Source organism: Haemaphysalis longicornis, unplaced genomic scaffold (assembly GCF_048455015.1).
Source record: "Haemaphysalis longicornis isolate Haplotype H1 unplaced genomic scaffold, Haemaphysalis longicornis Haplotype H1 scaffold_6, whole genome shotgun sequence".
Classification (NCBI taxonomy): domain Eukaryota; kingdom Metazoa; phylum Arthropoda; class Arachnida; order Ixodida; family Ixodidae; genus Haemaphysalis; species Haemaphysalis longicornis.
In genome coordinates, this window is record NW_027526407.1 from 61,916,802 (window position 1) to 61,935,141 (window position 18,340).

The following is an 18,340-nucleotide window of genomic DNA, read 5'->3' on the forward strand; positions in this document are numbered from 1 at the left end:
CCGGGAATCAAGCTCGCGTCCTCGTGACGCACGCTAGCGCTTTCACGTGCTAAGCTGCGCAAGCGTAGATGCACTTCTTGTGTTGCATATACGGCGCCAATGTTCCTCCAAGTGCCATGAGTTTGGAATGCTCGGCGGGCGTATTTAGCTCTTAACACGACTGCATTACGACGGTTATTCAGCGATACTCTCTGGGCACTCGCTCGCAGATACCGTTCTCCGCAGCCGTGTTTATTCGGCAGACCCACAAAAGTCAGCGCAAACAAACGACGATAGACGCAGCCAGAACAGGGAGTGCATATGACCGGGTACGGCGACAAGTGGGATGTGCAATACGGCAAACGCGTGCCTGTAGGATAGACGGCAATGAGTATGCGCACCGGCTGCGCAGCAGGGTTAGTTTTCCAACAGCTGGTGCTCACGCCTGAGTCACTGTTCAGTGCTCCACGGAACACCAAAACGTTGCTGCTAGTCTTGCCCTCTTCGCTCACTTTCAGGGCACGTATGATGGTTATATGGGTGATATAACAGTAGCTTCTTTTTTAAAAGGCACTCTACTGCAATCTAGGACTAGAGCTTCTCAAATGTTAACGCCTACGCGTGCATGTCCCGTCACGCATTTGCTTAGTCGTTTAATGGTTGGTAGTGGGTATACTTGTGTAGATGGGAAGATATTACGGCCAGAAGACGCTCTTTGAAACAATGTTTCCTTTAGACAACACTATAAAACCAATGAAAAATTTTATTCGTTAAAATGCCGTGAAACTGGACGTCAAACGCTTGAGAAAGTGGACGTAGTTAAAGCTTGAACTCAGCGGTATTTGCATGGACCCAGGGCTTTTACAAAGACTTTGAGTATGTGTGTTGTTCAATATAAAACCGTCTATAAATTAAGCAGCCCCACAATGCTGTGTGCGCAGCATTCTGAAATGCTACAAATTACAGTGGGTGGAAGCGCGGCGCGAACAAGTATGAAGCAACCCCTTCTGGAATTTGCGAAATATTTACCCAATGCCTTCAATATGTCTACTTGGTACTACACACTGGGTTTGATGCACAACGTAATTAAAGGTGGTAAGTTTTCAAGATAATAAAGTCTATAAAACAGTACTCACACAAGAAAAGGTAGAGTACCTGCACAAAAGTTATGAATGTTCAGTACAGTCGATTGTGTTCACTACCTTGTGGAATCAGCTATGTAGCAGCTAGGTAGAAGCTATAGTAGGTATAAAAACTGCTGTACCTCTAATTTCAAGTACTTGAGGACGGTGCAACATAATGGACATTCCAGGGTTGTCTTGATCAAACCACTGTTAAAAGTAGACAAGGTAGTGGCCTGGAAAATCAAAACCGCAAGAAATGCTCACAATTTGCACAAAAATACAATTCATGTTCTTTGCACATACGTTCCGTCAGCAAACTACATCCTTTAATCTTTCTTGAGGGCGGGAGCTTCAAAATCGTGAAGCTCTATTGGTATTTAGCTGTACAAAACTCCCTATCAGCTGTAAGAGGTGTGGCTTGGAGGAGAAGGTGCGAACACTGTAAAAAATGTTTAGTCAAAATTTACGTGGTGTACGTTGTGATGAAACGCGTACAAAACTACACAGAAGACAAGATTGTATCTACATTTATTGCTGGTGGCGCATATTCAAGGCTATATGAATGCTTGCGTGGAATGCAGCAACATTTCGCTGCTTTCAGCAATCGAAATGATGCTGCTGTATGCCACCTGGTGATCCGCACAAAATACCCCAATTTGTTGGGGCAGTACTAGTTCTTTTACGCACAAAACATGTGCTCAAAGAAAAAAAAACGCTGTTCACCCAAGTGACTTGATATAAATTGGATGGTCATGCTCGCAACCCTGGGAAGATTTCATTGTCGAAGCTTCTAAAAGGTTGGCCCACCAACCGCTGATGAATGACATAGAAATGCCAGATAAACGATCCAGGCGTGCTTTACTTCGAAATATTAAACCCACTTGCCCTATCGCAGCGACCGCGATGTACCAGCTTCAAAAGCCCAGAAGTTGGCCTGGGGTTTTGCCTAACGGCCATGACAGGCAACCCCATATATTTTATTATCTTCAGTACAATCAAACATGCATTACCTCACCGGCATGTGCCTCGAGGCAGATGCGTCTCAGAGGATGCATGTCAGAGACCGCCGATTCAGGCAGGTGGCCTTTAAATATGCTTCTCGTTTGCGTTACGGTCACCTCAAAATGGGCGTAGTTGCAATGCTCGCAATGTCCAGTGTAAAATAGATATCCTAAACCTAACGACTGCGCAAAAACCACAACACAAGAAGACGAGAAGGCCCAAGCATGGCGCTGTGTTTTGAGGAATAATGTACCAATTTGGCAACTAGTACGTTCTTGCTTTTTCGGACATTATTTGATACCTTTTTCCAGGAAAACGACCGTTTAGTGATAGCTTAGATGGAGGTGGTCTCAGTTCACAAAAACAGCGTCTTTTACTTCTTCACTACTTATTCCGTATTTGAATAGGTTGACGGACTGAAGGGTAGTTGAAAAACTGCAACACTGCATGTGACTCGAGAAACAGCATGGCAGAATGCAGCACGAAATCAGTTTAAACACTGCAATCATATCGACACCACAATTAATATAAAAGGTGAGGTACCTTAGGTACGCAGCCATTTTTTTGGTTCCGAAAGAATACTGTGGGTGTCACAGAATAAGAAAAAAATTACCTTGTATTGTTCACTCCTAGTATTGTCCATTGGACAAATGTAACAAGCTTCTTTGTAGAAGCACGCCCGGCATAGCTTGTGGCAGCATTGAAGGTTGTAAAGCGTGCTTGGTACCAGGCTGCAATTAATGCAAACTTTGATTTCGCCGGGAGCCCATTTTATCAGCCTGCACTCCATCTGCCTGCCATCTTGCAATGAAATGCTGGCAAAATACCTGCAACATAAAAAAATCACCTATGGCAGGCTCGTGTACTATAATTTTCTAGGGCAAAGATTGCCATCAAACCTGTTACTGATAAGCTTCTAATTCAAAGACACCGCTTTCTCCTAGTCAGTGTTCGAAGATGAACAAAACGACAACTCCACTTTCCTGCAAGACTAAATGCAGTACGCAACTACTTCTGTTCATTCATTTCATTGCTGAAATGTCATCTACCTTCGTGAACGTCTTTCTGGGGATAGGCTCCACTAGTTGCCCGCCCACGGCACTACAGAGCACAGAATGGCGTCACGAGCGAGTATAAAACCTAGGGCTTTGCTACCGCATTTTGCATCAAAGGCATCACGCCACATCCCCATTAACAGTTTTCTGACTTACGTTGCCTCGTAGCACACCTTAATGCCACCTGATTACCCAAAGATTTACGAAGCTTTCATTATGAGGCGTAACGGGCCGACGCTACAAGGGGGCTGAGGCGCGCCGTAGTGGAGGATAAATTTTGTACACTTGGGGATATTTAGCGTGCGGCGAAAGCTCGTACACACGGGTGTTCTCGATTTTTGCCTACACCAGAAAAGCTACCGCGGCGGCCGCGAATCGAATCCGCGTCCTTAGCTCAGAAGCACCGTGCCTTAGCCACTGAGCCAACGAGGTCTACCATGCCTATTTAGGCATGCAAAGATACGTGTCAGTTATTAGCTTGAATCAACTACCATCGCAGTCTTTGGTTTAAAATTACCTTCCACTGCTGTAGTGGCGTTGTTTAAATGCGATTCCAGTGTGGGAAACACGGCGAGGAAAATCGAACAGTCCCATACCAGTCTTATGGGAAACATGGTTGCACAGTGACATCACCAACGAATTCCCTCAACCTGATTAGTACCGATTATTCCCTGGCGATCGCTCCCCTGGAAGAAATCCCCTCATTAAACATAAAAAATAAAAAGAAACAGTAAAAATTTCTCTCAGCCACTCCTCTTTCTCAGGCTGGCGGTGACGTAAGCTTCTTTCTAGAGCCACAAGTCTTAGATTTTCTATAGTACAAAAGGCCCCCATTTTTGCAAGATTTTGACATTTTTTGGATTAGATAATAGCAACCACCCTCGGAAAGGTTGTTATAATGGTGGGTTGCATTTTTTTATGAACATATTGAACAGACGACGACGCGTTCCAACCTCTGAACAACCTCTTCCTTGAAATGACGATGGCTTTGGACTTGTAGGAAGAACTACGGGGGTAACCCGTCCAGCCTGCGATAATGACACAACGCTGAATCTGGCTTTTATGAGCAAGGCTACATTCTTCAAGGAAACATACATAAAAGATAAAGTACCAGATCACGTACATGCCCATTTTTGTGACTTCTAATAAAAACTGTACTCAAAACGCAAAGCCTGGAGCACAAGTGGTAAATGACGTCACCCGCACTTACGACTAGGCAACCACTGTTGACGTGTAGACATTATCTGAGAACAGGTAGAAAATATAACCTTAGCGATTCACTTGACGGAGACTAATAATTTACTATACCGCGAATTTTAAATATTTCTGGATTGTGATCTTGTGTATATACGTTGAAGTAAAATTAAAAATAAGGCCAGTCTCTGATTATCTCATTTCAAGAGTCTCATTTTAAGGTTACACTGAAACGCGTCATGAAAACAAGATCACTCAGCCCTGAATTCCATAAGGCTTTTAACACACGTATTGCGCCTTGCCTATCTACCACCCCCCAAAAATAGGTTTTGATTACCTTTCCCAATGTTTTAAAAACACTGGAAAGATTTTGGCGCTTTCTTGGGAAAAGGGCAAAACATGCTTAGGAAAATGCGACAGAACAATGTCCGTATAACAAAACTAGAAAATATTTCATATATAATGAACGAGCACATTCATCCGGTCTTCTCTCCCCAAACGTAAAACAGCATGGAAGTCTCTGATTGGAGTGATAATAAACTTGGTTTTATTTTGCGAAGGCGTTCTTGAATTGCGGTTAAGTTTAAAAGAAAAGTAAGAAGAGGAATCAAACTAAATACCAAATTATTTCCTGTGCAATTATGGCACGCTGACCTCTATCATATTAACGCTCAGGCGAGATTCGGGGAGGCAATTGTTGCGGCCATCAATAAAAAGAAAACTTTTAGGTTGTAAAAATATATTTCGTAGGCCCTTGTATTTTGTGATGGCGTAATGGGTCGATACTTCTACATTTTAGTAGGGCCTGATGTCTTCTTAAACCTTGTTCAAAGGTTTCATTGGAGCACTGTACGATTTGCTAATCTTGCTGTTGTATTCTGTTCGCATGTTACCATTCAACTCCATTGTGGTCACTCGTGTTTTTGTGCCTCTCGTGCTTGGCCGTTTCCAAATGCGAAAAATGTTGTACATAAAATAAAAGGAAAAGTTATATTGATTTGATTGATTGACTGTAAGGTTGAACGCGCCAACGCAACGCAGGCGATGAGGCGCGCCGTAGTGGAGGGCTCCGGATTAATTTTGACCACCTGGGGATCTTTGACGTTCGCAGAAATCTCGTACACACGGGCGTTTTTGCTTTTCGCCTCCATCAGAAAAGTTGCTGCCGCGGCTGGGAATCGAACCCGCGGCCTCTAGATCAGCAGCGCAACGCCTTAGCTACAGCGGGTAAAATAAAGTAAAATATAGTATTTACCTCAGGGTGGGGGAAGCACTTATAAAAAAAACGCCGACGACAAAATAGAAGGTGCAAAAAAACAAAAAGGCAGAACCAAAAAGTCGAAACAAACAGTACATAATATTAAAGAGCTTTGGGATGAGGGACGCATAATTTTGACCTACGGATTGACCTTTTTATTTCTTCCGACTTCAACGACATTCCATAACGTATCCCTATACTGACATGACAGCCAACACCGCAGAATCGTAAAGCTGGGGCTTTGCGTGCGAAAGAAAAAGTATACAAAATGTGCCGATGTAATTGAAAGCCTCGTTCATACATCCGCCTCCCTCGTGGCACAGTAGTTATCTCAGGATAAAGTAAACCGAAGAGTTATTCCACGCCGTGAAGCCGTATTTTGCGTGGGAGTGGAGTCGATTATGCCTGCACCCCGTCGGTACGACGCCGTTTGGAAACACTATTTCTGGGCTGGCATGAGGAAGCGTGTGATTGTAAGAAAGCGTTTCATTCCGTACTCACCTCAGCCGTGCTAGAAACATTAAAAGACCAGGGAATAGAGTAGACCTGCAGAATACGTTTATAAGACATACATAATGAATTTACCGGCAGAATAACCCTCCACAAGCAACGCGATTATTTCCCGATTCAAAAGGGAGTAGGACCAGGAGATACCATCTCGCCAAACTCTTCACAGCATGTGTGGAGGGAAGATTTGGAAAGCTTGAATGGGAAACACAAGATTAAAGATAAATGGGGAGTACATGAGCCCTTTCTGGCTTGAAAATGACTGTCTTGTTGAGCGAGACTGCAGAACACATGCAAACAGTGCATCGGAACTACAAACAGTAAGCACGGCCGTGGGAATAAAAATGAATGTGATTAAGAGACCTAAGTAATGAGGAATGCGCATGCCAAGAACATCATCTTCCTGTTAGCAAACGGAACGCTATAAGACGTAACAGAAGATGCCGACCTCGGACAGATTGTTCGTGCTGACGCCAAACACGAGGGGAAAGTCGGGCGCTCAATAGGTGTGGGATGGGAAGCACTAGGCGAGCACTACCAAATTATGACGCGTAAGCTACCTCTGTCCCTGAAAAGAAAAATCTACTGCCAATGCAAACTGGCGGTTATTATGTATGGAGCTGAAATTTGGCGCCTTACTAAACAACTAGAAGGCAAACTCAGGTTAACGGGCCATGGAACAAATAAAGTAAGAGTAACACTCGGGGAGAGACAACGAGCTACCTGGATCCCATAACAGACTAGAGTAGAAAATATCACAGTTGCAATAAAGAAAAAGAAATGGGCTTGCGCTGGCCACGTAATAAGAACCGACCACCGGTGGACAATTAGGGTAACAGCGTGTATACCAAGGGATGGATGTAGAAGAAGGGCCATGCCAATAACCAGATGAAGGGATGAAAAAAAAGAAATTCGGGTGGAACCTGCGGACTCCTGCAGTGCACGACAGGAGTGGTTGGAGGTCAATGGGAGGGGCTTTTCGTCCTACAGTGGACCTGAGTAGGCTGCTGTTGCTGCTGATAATGATGACAGACGCGCATGAATGGCTTGAAACATCGGAATTTAAATTTCCCGGTGAAACACTCCCTTGATTGGCAGGCTTAATATAGACTCGACTCCAGATAGTGGGCTAACACCTAAAATGGGAACGGCACGGTAGCTGTGCCATCAACGTATTCAGGCTCCTCAGAGTTGCGCATCAGGTGTGATCCGCTCTGATTGATCACCCTGGTGCTAATCTTTTGGCGACTGAACACTCAGCAGAAGCATTGCAGGTGCTGTTACGGCGTTAATTTTACTGCAACGCGCCCACAGCGGCAACGACCACCCAAATGCAGCGATAGCTCGACTTCCATTTGTTTCAGCTGGCAGATCGTGACGTATTGTAACGTTTGCTTTCGCGTTCAGTCTGAGCCCAGTGGAGAAATAAAAAGGGCGGGTTTATGATACACTTGTCAGGTAGCAGCTGAAAAAAAGCAATATCACCGGGCAGAATTCATGATCTCACCCTTGTGGGCACACGATTTCGAACTTCAGCAAACCGCTGTTTATCGCCGTCTGTCAGTCGGGCGCAGTGAACCCTTGCGTTTACCAGAAGACACTACCTGCCAAGGTACGGCATTTTAATGTTGGACAACTCCTTACAATCAGCCATAGCCTAGTGTTCATAGGCGACTAGCTCTCGGCAAATTAATGGCAGCATTTCAAGCAAAGGACGAAATTGGCATTAGTGGGTGCCGTGTACTCAATATACCAGAAACAGTGATAGTTTGGTCCTTTCGTACCGCGACCGAAATCACCTTCGCTGTCAAGAAAGTTCGCATGGATGGCCTTGCACTGACAGGGCGTTTCCAGTTTGTCTTTCGGTTTTTTTACGAAAACGGCGTTTCAGTATCATAGCTAAAATCGGTGAAATCAAGCTTTTACTCTCCTACTACCTAAGAGTAAAAATTCAGCACTTGGGCAGCGCGCTTAGTGATGCGAACAGAAAACGGGGGAGTATTACGTGTTGAAACAAGATACCGTCCACTTGCGCCTAATAAAGGTTGGATTGATTAACTCAAAAGCACTTCGTACGATCAGAAAACGTTCGAGCGTCGTCGAAACGGTGCTTCGAAAAGGTGAAGCGAAATTTTGGCGTGCGTAGGAAGGTACCGAACCCAGAAGAAAAGTCCAATGGCAATAAGGAGCTTAACTGCTGTGAAATAAGGGCAAGTGCAGAGTAGCTACACACATGTGCAGTACACTAAAACAGTTTTAAAGAAGCTACGAACCCTTTGAGTGTGTCCGTTTGCTTGCGAGCCATCTTGCACAGCCGGCGACAGGGTACCGCGCCCAGCTATCTTCCTATTTCTGTGACAGTTGGGGCAAGCAAGTATACGTGCACACGTTTTTTCGTATAAGAGAGCCGCCTGTCGGCGTTCTCGATAACTTCGCACGCACGCGCAGTCTATTTCCGTGACGAAGCTTATCGCACCTGATATGCCGGCAATACGTTCGCCTGTCGCCTGATCTGTGCGCTTTGATTGCGTGAGGGAAGCACTCAGCCATGGAGCAAGATATAAAGACGAGCGCTGACTGTGGCCCAGAAAAAATCTTTTGCTCGGGCCAATAATGTCCACGTGCCGCCGGCCGCCCAGCTTTGCCTTTGCTCTCTTCCTCCTTCGTTCGCCCTCTCGTCGTTGTGCCTCTGTACATGGCTCTTCCCTTCTTCGCTCTCCCCAGAGGCGTCTTGTCTTGCGCAGCGACGTCTGTCTTCTGCCTGTCCTACTATGCAGGAGGCATGCGTGCACACGCGGAATTTAAACACCCGTGCGCGGCCGCAATAGACGGCCCAGATAACCGCACGCCACCGCACACATGGCGATCGCTTATTCCCTATCAGGGAATGTTTATTCTGACATTATGAAGACCCACTAAAAATATTGTACTAACCCAGCAGATGTAAGATGCAACTGAACGACGACGACTTCAGAAGCACCAAAGAATGAGCAAAAGTAATATGGAACGCCACACAATACAGTCTGGCGTGGTTCTGCTTACGACGATTCAATGCAGCGCAAAGATTACCCTCTGGTGTTAGCCCGCCCCCCGCCCGCGTGCTTAATTATTTATGCTGCTTCTGCGCACGAACAACGCTTACAAGGGTCGCCCGGAGTCTCCATCGGCAAACGGCAATGATGCACATTTCTGTGCCAATGACTGAATTGGACGGCTGCCCTTTTGTATCAAGTATACAAAAACACCGTCAGTTTGATTATCAACCCAAGAGTATCAAACGCAATCTTCATTGTAACTCATGCCGCAACTTACCGCCCGGTGTTCACTTTCGCTCTACGGTCGTGTTATCTCGTCCATAACACCGCGGACTCGAAATAAAATGCTGCGATTTGCACGGCTGCAATTTTTAGGCCTACCAGGGTTCCCGGCGTTTTTTTGTTTTCTTTAGGCGGCTGACCAGCAAAACATCCGGCTCGTTAAACCTTTTCTTTCGGCGAGTCATCACCACAGAGATATAGGGTCCGGACGAATTGAAATATCGCGAAATGAAGGCTTGTGAAAAGACCGCACTGTCAGGGACTTGATCTTGAGCAGATTGCTACGCCGCGGGAAGTCGCCGGTGATTTTATCGCATTTCTGTTCTTTTCTGATGACCGTGTAAGCGTGTAAGCGTGATGAGCGTGTCTGTTTTTGACGTAAGTTGGAGAACTGCGAGAAAGCTGAGGGAACTTTTATAACCACTAGTGATCAGAACGAGTTGCTCCTTTCGCCTTTTGTAAAACCTGTTAAAACACAGCAAAATTGGTATTCACAAATTTACAAAACGGAGCCACATTTTCGGCAAGCACTGCGCAAAAGGTAGTGTTTGTATAGCAGCCATATGTTTGTATGTGGTCTCTACATTTTGTTTTCCCGCCATCCAAACCAATCCTTAACGTATTTTTGCCGTACGGCCACTCAATTCCTTCGGGTCCGGGTTACCCAGAAGGTGCTGCCGAACAAGTTAAACAACTGTGCGAAGGAGGCGCGCAATAAACGCGAGGCGGCGCCGAAGCAGGCCCAAAGCAGTCCGTGCCCAAAACTACCGTCGCCGAAGCAGACGACAGAGCCGACGGAATGCGTTCCGCTAACGCGCCCGCCGGCGCACAGGGAACGCCAGCCGCTTAGCCGGCGGCCCAATCGCTGCGTTATCTACATTGTGCTCCGCGAGTTGCCGCCGGAGAGAGCGAAGTCGGCGCTTCTATTTATCTTGCTCCGTGCACTCAGCTCTGTTCTACACCACTGCTAGCGCGCGGTGCTTTGAGCATTCCTTTATTCCAATGCAAGAAATAGTTTCGGCAATTCATGTGTCGTTAAAAAAATGAGCTGCGTTTCAGCTTGCTTTACTGAAATTTCCGCGAAGATGAATTAGTCTTCCGTTATGACAGTGCTTATGTTGTATAACATTTCAGTTCGTGTATGCTATACAGTATTCACAGTTAAGACGGAAGCAGCGCTGAGAGTGAGTTAGTAACCTGAAGTCCCACACCAAAACGGTTTCTAACATCCCTATCTCAAAGCACGTCATGTGCCTCGGCCACCCACCTCGCAAATACACGGTCGCCGTGCTAAAATAGAAGTTTAGACCCACCACGAGAGAGATATATTGCAATTATTCCTAACTTACGAATTGGACACTGTGGCCGTCTAAATAAATGACACAAAGCGCAAGTATTTTTCCCCTCATAAAATGCATAACCGCTACCTTTTTCACGATGCATAGACCATAACATAAGGTTCGTAGTGGTGATGTATAAACATCTGCTCATTGTGTTTATCCACTGACATTTTGTAACTATGCGGATTTGCCTGTATACATGTACAGTCGGCAAAAGGCTTGTCTACAACGCGCGAGCGGCTTGCTCCGGTCTGTGCCAGAGGCATCTAGTGATAACGCCTGGTTTAATACCGGTAGAATTTGAGCATGCGCAAGCGGCATCAGCTCGATGGCTGTTTCCCTTGTCGCTGTGCCCGTCGCCTTTGCTTCCGTATCTTCTTTCGCAATGAGAAGCGCTGCCTGCGCTGCCGGGCAGTAAAAAAAAAGCGGAAATTAGCTATTGTTAGTACAGCATTGGCTATGTTTGATTACGGGCTACGCTTAATTTTTGTGGCGCCCTACGCAACTATGACCGGAGTTTTCTTTCTGTGTGCGTGAAAACGAACAACAATCGATGAAAACGCATCGCTGCCTGTGTTCTACCGCGGCTCGATATCGGTCCGTGATCGCTTGCACAGTGCATTAGGTATTGTGCCATTAGCCCGTCAGCAGTGACGTGCAAAGCCGAGCACAGAAACCGCATAAAGGTGCACCTGGTGCTGACGCAGCGTGTTGGCAGAGCGCTGACGCAATGAACAGCTGTGCGCTAAAGCTAATGCAACAAAAACCTCGCTTAGCACGCGCTAAGGCGGGTAACCTCCGCTTTTATTTCCCGGCCCGGGAGCGCAGGCATGAAGCGTTTATTAAGGTAAAAAAAGGTGTGAAAGCCAAGGCGACGGACAGAGCGCGGAGGAACACCGCCATCGTGCTGATACGGGCCGCGCATGCTCATATTCTACCTGTCTCAAACCAGGCGTTATCACTAGGTATCTCCCCCGCAGTCCGGAGCACGCTGCTCGAGCGTTAAAGACAAGCCTTTTCCGGACTGAACCTGTATATGTGCATAATGTTCCTTATGTGTGATTATAATGACGCCAATAATAATGCTTTCTGTTGGCCCATACATCCCGCAAAAAAGTTGTCATGTCACTGTTGATATCCCTTCTTTTACAAGCCAGTGTGTTCTGGTGTCTTCTTAATTAGGTTTTCCGTGTCACCTGTCATTTTACTTCGCATCACAGTCACTTGAATGGCATTTGCGTGCGTTTTTGTTTGTTTGCTTTGCTCTTATCTTTTAAGCGCAATAGCGTTATTAGGTTCATTTTTCGATTTTCCCATGGCTGCAGCCGTCCGCCACCCTCCATGCTCATCAAGCGTCCACACAAGTACGTCATCGCTGCCACCCGGAAGCTACGACTGAGGGAGACAGATGCGAAGGCTCGCCATAATATGGAAACATGCGTGGCAAGGAGCGCAATGATGCCACGGTGGAGACGAAAGAAACGATACGCTTTTTCAGCAGGTGTCGCGCCTCGCAGTGCCGTTGTTCGACGGCACTTGGAGCAGACATGGTCTCCAGCCGTACTCGTACCTGACGCCATCACCCCAAAATACCTCCTCCAGTAGGCTTTAAAAAGTTTACTTTCTGAAACTTACGGGCCGGACCAATAAATGCGATAAGAGGCGCGTCATAGTAAAGGGCTCCGAAATAATTTCGACACTTCAACGTGCGCCCAAATCTCGACACCCGGGACTTTTGTTCCCTGCTTTCATCATAAAAACAGCCGCCGCAGATGGGAATCGAACCCACGGCATTGGGGTCAGCAGCGCAATGCCTTACCCATTCAGCCACTGCGGCATTTTTTGCACTGGAACTGTTGTCGGCACCAAGAATTGGTCACCAATGAATACACGAGGCAAACCAGCAACACAAGTACCTCACAAATCAAGGAAGGCATATCATCATCACCAGCCTATCTACCTATCTACGCTCACTGCAGGGCAAAGGCATCTCCCATTATTCTCCAATTATCCCGGTCCTGTGCTAACTGCGACCAATTCATCCCCGCGAACTTCTTGATCTCATCTGCCCATCTAACTTTATGCCGCCCCCTGCCACGCTTGCCTTCTCTAGGGATCCACCCTGTTACTCATTAAATGACCAATGGTTCCCTTCCCTCGCATTACATGACCTGCCCACGTCCATTTCTTCTTAATGTTTACTAATACGACCTTAACACGCGTTTCTCCTCTGACCCACTCCGCCCTCTTCTTGTCCCTCAACGTTACAGCTATCATCCTCCGTTCCATTGCTCGCTGAGTCGTGCTCAATTTAAGTTGAACCCTTTTAGTCAGCCTCCAAGTTTCTGCCCCGTTGGTGAGTAACGGTAAGATGCAGCTGTCATACACTTTCTTCTTCAGGGACAATGGTAAGCAGCCATTCATTATCTGAGAATACCTGCCAAATGCAAAGTTATCTACTAGTCGCAGATAACGTTCACTGGCATTCCTCAGCCCAGGAGCCGTCAGTCCGTGATTAGGTGTGCCCGAAGTTTTTACCTTTTGGCCCATACAAAGTTTTCCAAGACATCTATATCACACCAAAGTTTCACGGTTATCAAAAGTTACCAGCGTTTGTCGTACGATGCATTCCCCCTGGTTTTATTTCTTTCCGTTTTATCCGTGTTAGCATGTTTATCCCAAGCCCCGACAGGGCATGGTAGATTCCCGTTTTATTTTTTAAGATTCAGTATAACACAGGCATCTACATGCAAGTGTAGCAAGGATATAGAGAAATTTGATCATTATCTAACAGAATGCCCACTCTTAATAAATGAAAGGAAAAGACTCGTTAAAAAACTAAGAGAGCACTTAGAGAACAGAAAACCGGAAATAATTAAGAGGAAACAAGATTAATTTTAGAAGAGATGGTTTTAAAAATAACGAATTCATTGTTCAAGCATAAGAATATACCAAACATAACAGAACACCAACACGATCAATCACGACAATATAAAAGATGGGATATGATACGGGGATGGAGCAGAAACGCCATGTTGGTGAGGCTTGCTACGCCCGCATCTCCAGTCATTCCCTTCTTACACCATAACAACACAAGGAAACCAAGCAGAACACCAACAACACATAATCACAAACCATCAGGCGTAACAGATCTATATACCCGGTCAAGTCAGGTCACGAACAAATCATGAAGAACAAGATCAACAAACCAAGATCAAAGAATCAAGGATCAAGTAAAGTTCAAGAACAAGAGCAAACAAGACGTCTACCAAGGATCCAAGTCGACAGTGAAGATCAATTTTTAGAACGAAGTATTCTTAAGGTTTAGTGTTTGTTATTTGTCTTTTAATACTTGTAAAGTTTTCTGATTTTCGTTTCAAACAAGGAAATTTTCCTTTCATGTTCAAAAAAAAAAACCCTGTGATAGTTTTCCCGTTCCCGGGCGGTGGTCGCTGATCTGTCTTCTCTTCCCCATTACCCCTTCCTGTTCCTGCCTCAACCACCTTTGTACCACTACCTCAACCCATATTTCTACCCCCTCCCCTTCCCTTTCTCTCCCTGCGATACATATGTGGTGCAGGCTGGGAACCTCTTCCCCTCTCAGTCAACTCACCTCACCCACTCTACATTTCTTCACAGCAACAGACGCTGAATCAGGTCCTGCGGCGAGGTTCATATGCACCCGAGTCGTAATAAATATAAAAAGCTATACTACTTTTAGGCGAGCCGAAACGGCCGCAAATATATGATTCTCTAAGTTAGGATAGCAGATCAGGGCGTTTAAATTGAACAGTTAACGACACACCGGCAATAAATACTTATGGCCAATTTAAACCAACTGAGCTTAAGTTCACTCACGAAGCTAAAGTTGACGTTGAAGTTGATATTTATTCGTATGAAGTAAATACATGATGCTGGAGGTACGCAGAAAAAGCCGACTAGATGCCAGCTTGACGGAGCCGCAGACCCCCCCCCCCCTTTCCCCCACTGGCCGCTTGAACAGCATTTGGAAACGTTGTCGGAAAATCAAACAATACTGTTCGTTACAGCTATCGCGTTTGTAGGAAATCATTAAAATATAGTGACACAGGAACATCATTAAAATACAGCATAAATGTTATTAAAATACAGTAGGAAATCACTAAAATACAGTGACACAGGGAAAACAACCACAGAAAGTGTGGGCTCGAAGATTGCCATAAAAAGAGCATTAAACACAACGTAAAGACATATTTGCCGCTTTCGTCAGTGGCAACCTAAGAACATAAAATGCAAGGAACCTCTACAAGGAGAAAAAAAAACAATCATGCACACATCAAAATACACCACCAAACAACATTCTCAGGAGGAGATGAAGAAATTGCGCTGATTCCTAAAGGTGATACCTTCTAATGCTGTGTTTCTAGAAAGAAATGTGTTGAGCATTCTTGGTAGTCGGTTTTCGAGCATTTGTTGTCCGTAAGATGCCCTGTATGTCAATGTTCTGTGTGTCGCGTGTTGTACACAATATCATTTTGTTTTAGTTTTGCCAGGTGTTTAAGGAAAGATCTGCCCATTTTTAATGCCCATAGCCACAAGCTCGCCTAAAAAAGCTTCGAACAATACGACGTGGTTTAGTGTTGAGGCTATAGGGTAGCAGGTGCAGCCCTCCTATAGGCGTGTTGCACTGGACAGAGGCCACTGTGAACGCAGAACGTTTCATACTAACGTTGTCTGTAGCGCACAAAATGCATTGGTAAATGGAGCAGCGATTCTTCGACCCCTTATCACCGACTGCCTGCAGCATGCCGCACCAACGATCTATGGGTTTGACACTGATACACGGTGTAAAGAAAGACGGCCTTGATGAATGCATCGGTTACTCCCTGCCATTTGTATTATCTGCAATCTGACTGGTCGGCTACAATAGAACATCCAACGTATTTCCGTCTGCGTCAGTGTTCGTTCTTCTCGAACTTCTTATCATGACGTTACCTTAGATGCACTGTTTGTGTGAACACCCGTGCGTGACTCGTGATAATCACGGGTGCTGCTGTCTAGGACAGGGCGCCGACACTTACGTAATATGAATGCTACGAACCGAGGCCATGATATGCGTGGCATCTTTCCTAAAAGAAATGATCCTCCGAACCACCAGGATGTAGAAAACTGCGCCCCTGCCTGAGAGGCAAACATCAGCGCAACCTGTCTATAGAGTGAGCTGCGTGGGCAAGCATTTGCCTTCTAGAGGATAGCACAGTCAGGTCGATATTCGAACTAGCAGACGAATTCAGGTCGTATGCAGTCTTATGCTTTTTATTTTACTGAAATATTATTCAAAGGCGCTGTTTTGCCGGTGAATTTCAGCATTTTGGATTTTTCTTTCACTCAAAACTGATGCTCCGTCCCAAAGCAGAGCGCGATCGCTACTACGACTGTCTTTCTCGGTTGGGGCGGCTAACACCATTCCATTGCTCTGAATTTGCTGAAATGCGTCAGCTGCGTTTTTCGCCCTGGTTTAACTGCGACTGCCGGCATAAAACGCAGCGGCCGTACCAACCAATCATTTTTGACCATACAAACTTGTTTTATAGCAGCAACCATTACGCACTGGTTTGCCAGGCTCTGAACTATAGGTACAGTCGAAAGCATTATAACAGTAAACACGGGATCGCATGGCGCTCACTACATGCAGAGCGATCCACCCCTGGCAACGGTTAATTGCGCTGTGGTCTGCTGCGGTAGCTGCGTTGTATATCTGGAAACGATTCGAGAGAACACATGTGCCGATGAAGGGGTTTTGGTCAAGCGCGGACCCGAGCGAACGCATTAAAACGTGCCATTCGCGGCCCGACTGCGTGATAAAACGTGTGTTATCCTCCGCGACGTAACTAATCCAGCAGAGAGCACCGCGATAAAGCGCTTTCAGGGAGTGCGGCCGGCTACCTCACAAACAGCGAGAGCACGCCAGCCCCTCACCAGAGCGCTCGGCATGTAATCAGCGGCACGCGCTCCCGCGTTTACTGTCATAAAACTTTCGTCTGTACACTAACACCAGTTAATGCAAAAGACCTAAGCCCATATTGTATCCATGAGGCCTACCATAAGTGTTTTGAAGCATTTCCGTTCATTCATACCTGAACAAGTTACATTAGCCGTTTTTCGGTTACCCTTTTTTTTGCGTGAAGCAATATGCAAAAAATCACAGAAAGAACCTCGGCAATTTGGGTATAAGCGGCTCCGGTGGGCCCATTTTGCTGCGAAAGCTATTAATACTCCACAGAGAGAGGAAGCCAGCGTCCGGCGTCCGTAACAGAAAAATAGCTCCTGGGGAAATGTTCAAAGGGACCCGGCGTGTCAGAATGCAAAGCAATATAGCCAGAGCTGAAATTTCAACCGACCTAGTTAACCTATGCTTTTTGATTAATATTGTGGAAGCACAACGAAGAGAACAATTTAGGAGGCGGCATAATATCACGCGGCCAACCGTCACCAGCTAATTGCCCTTGACAACACTCTCCGTCTTACACTCGTTTCCGGATGCGGCAGTTCTCAGCCTAGGGCGTGGCCCTGGTACTTTGACAATGGCAGCTTTGTAGCTGCGGATGTATGGCGAAGTGAATTCACTTAAGAATAAGTTCCCTTAAATTGAGTATAGTTCTTCCGACTCGGCTACAGTCTTACCTCGGAATACCATCGTCTCATCGTTCTACGTTCCATGCCGCAATCTTGTGAAGCATGGCCTATTGTCTCCGAGTTTAAATACGAACAGTTACCACCATGTCACGTGTTCAAAATCTTTAAGTCCAGATAGATTACTCCCCTTCACTTGTTCGCGAACACTTCCGTAACCACCAAGTACTTTACGCCTCAAAACCTACAATATTCGGCACACCTTAAACATCCCCAGGTGGTCAAAATTCTGATTCTGATTGTAGGGTTTAACGCGCCGACGCAACGCAGGCGATGAAGCGCGCCGTAGTGGAGGGCTACGGATTACTTTTGACCACCTGGGGATCTTTAACGTGCGCCGAAAGCTCGTACACACGGGCGTTTTTGCTTTTCGCCTCCATCAGAAAAGCGGCCGCCGCGGCCGAGAATCGAACCCGCGACCTCGTGCTCAGCAGCGCAACGCCTTAGCCACTGAGCCACCGCGGCGGGTCAGGTGGTCAAAATTATTCCGTAGACCTCCACTACGGCGCGCCCCATTACCTATGTTGTGTCGGTGCGTTAAACCCTGCAATCAATCAAAAACTACGACACGCAGAATCGGCCTAGTACGTTTGAATACAGGCGCACTTGTTCCGAACAACACGTGAAGTTGATATCTTGCACTACGAAGCGCTGCATCTTACCAAAATTCGTAGCGACACCACGCTTTGGCATACGAAGTCAACAGTGGTAACAGAAAAGAGTCTGCATGCATCTCAGTGGTTTTGTATGACCCAATTGTTAGCATTTAAGACAGAGCAAACATCAATATTCTGATGCTTGGCATCAAGTGTAGCTACACTTCGAAATGGTCTCAAAAACGGAACGAACCTTTCGGGATCATGGGTTTGCTTGCGCGCCATCCTGCTCAACC

General features: G+C 46.1%; 1 protein-coding gene and 1 non-coding gene across 10 annotated transcripts in view; both read right to left on the minus strand.

Moving 5' to 3' along the window:
• Positions 1 to 18,340, minus strand: part of LOC144142797 (uncharacterized) — a 52,050-nt gene extending 33,710 nt beyond the window's left edge. For 2 of the 9 annotated variants that reach the window (XM_077674539.1, XM_077674536.1), the window contains exons 1-3: positions 8,393 to 8,556; positions 2,719 to 2,932; positions 1,244 to 1,336 (exon numbers count right to left, since the gene is read on the minus strand). In XM_077674539.1, coding sequence (XP_077530665.1) covers positions 1,244 to 1,336; positions 2,719 to 2,932; positions 8,393 to 8,424 — 339 coding nt within the window. In that variant the 5' untranslated portion in view covers positions 8,425 to 8,556. Of the gene's footprint in view, positions 1 to 1,243; positions 1,337 to 2,718; positions 2,933 to 8,392; positions 8,560 to 18,297 lie in introns of those variants that run through there. The other 7 variants (XM_077674537.1, XM_077674535.1, XM_077674532.1 and 4 more) reach the window with 7 other exon arrangements.
• Trnas-gcu (transfer RNA serine (anticodon GCU)) lies at positions 12,541 to 12,613 on the minus strand. The gene has a single exon. It is a non-coding gene; the product is annotated as a tRNA-Ser (tRNA).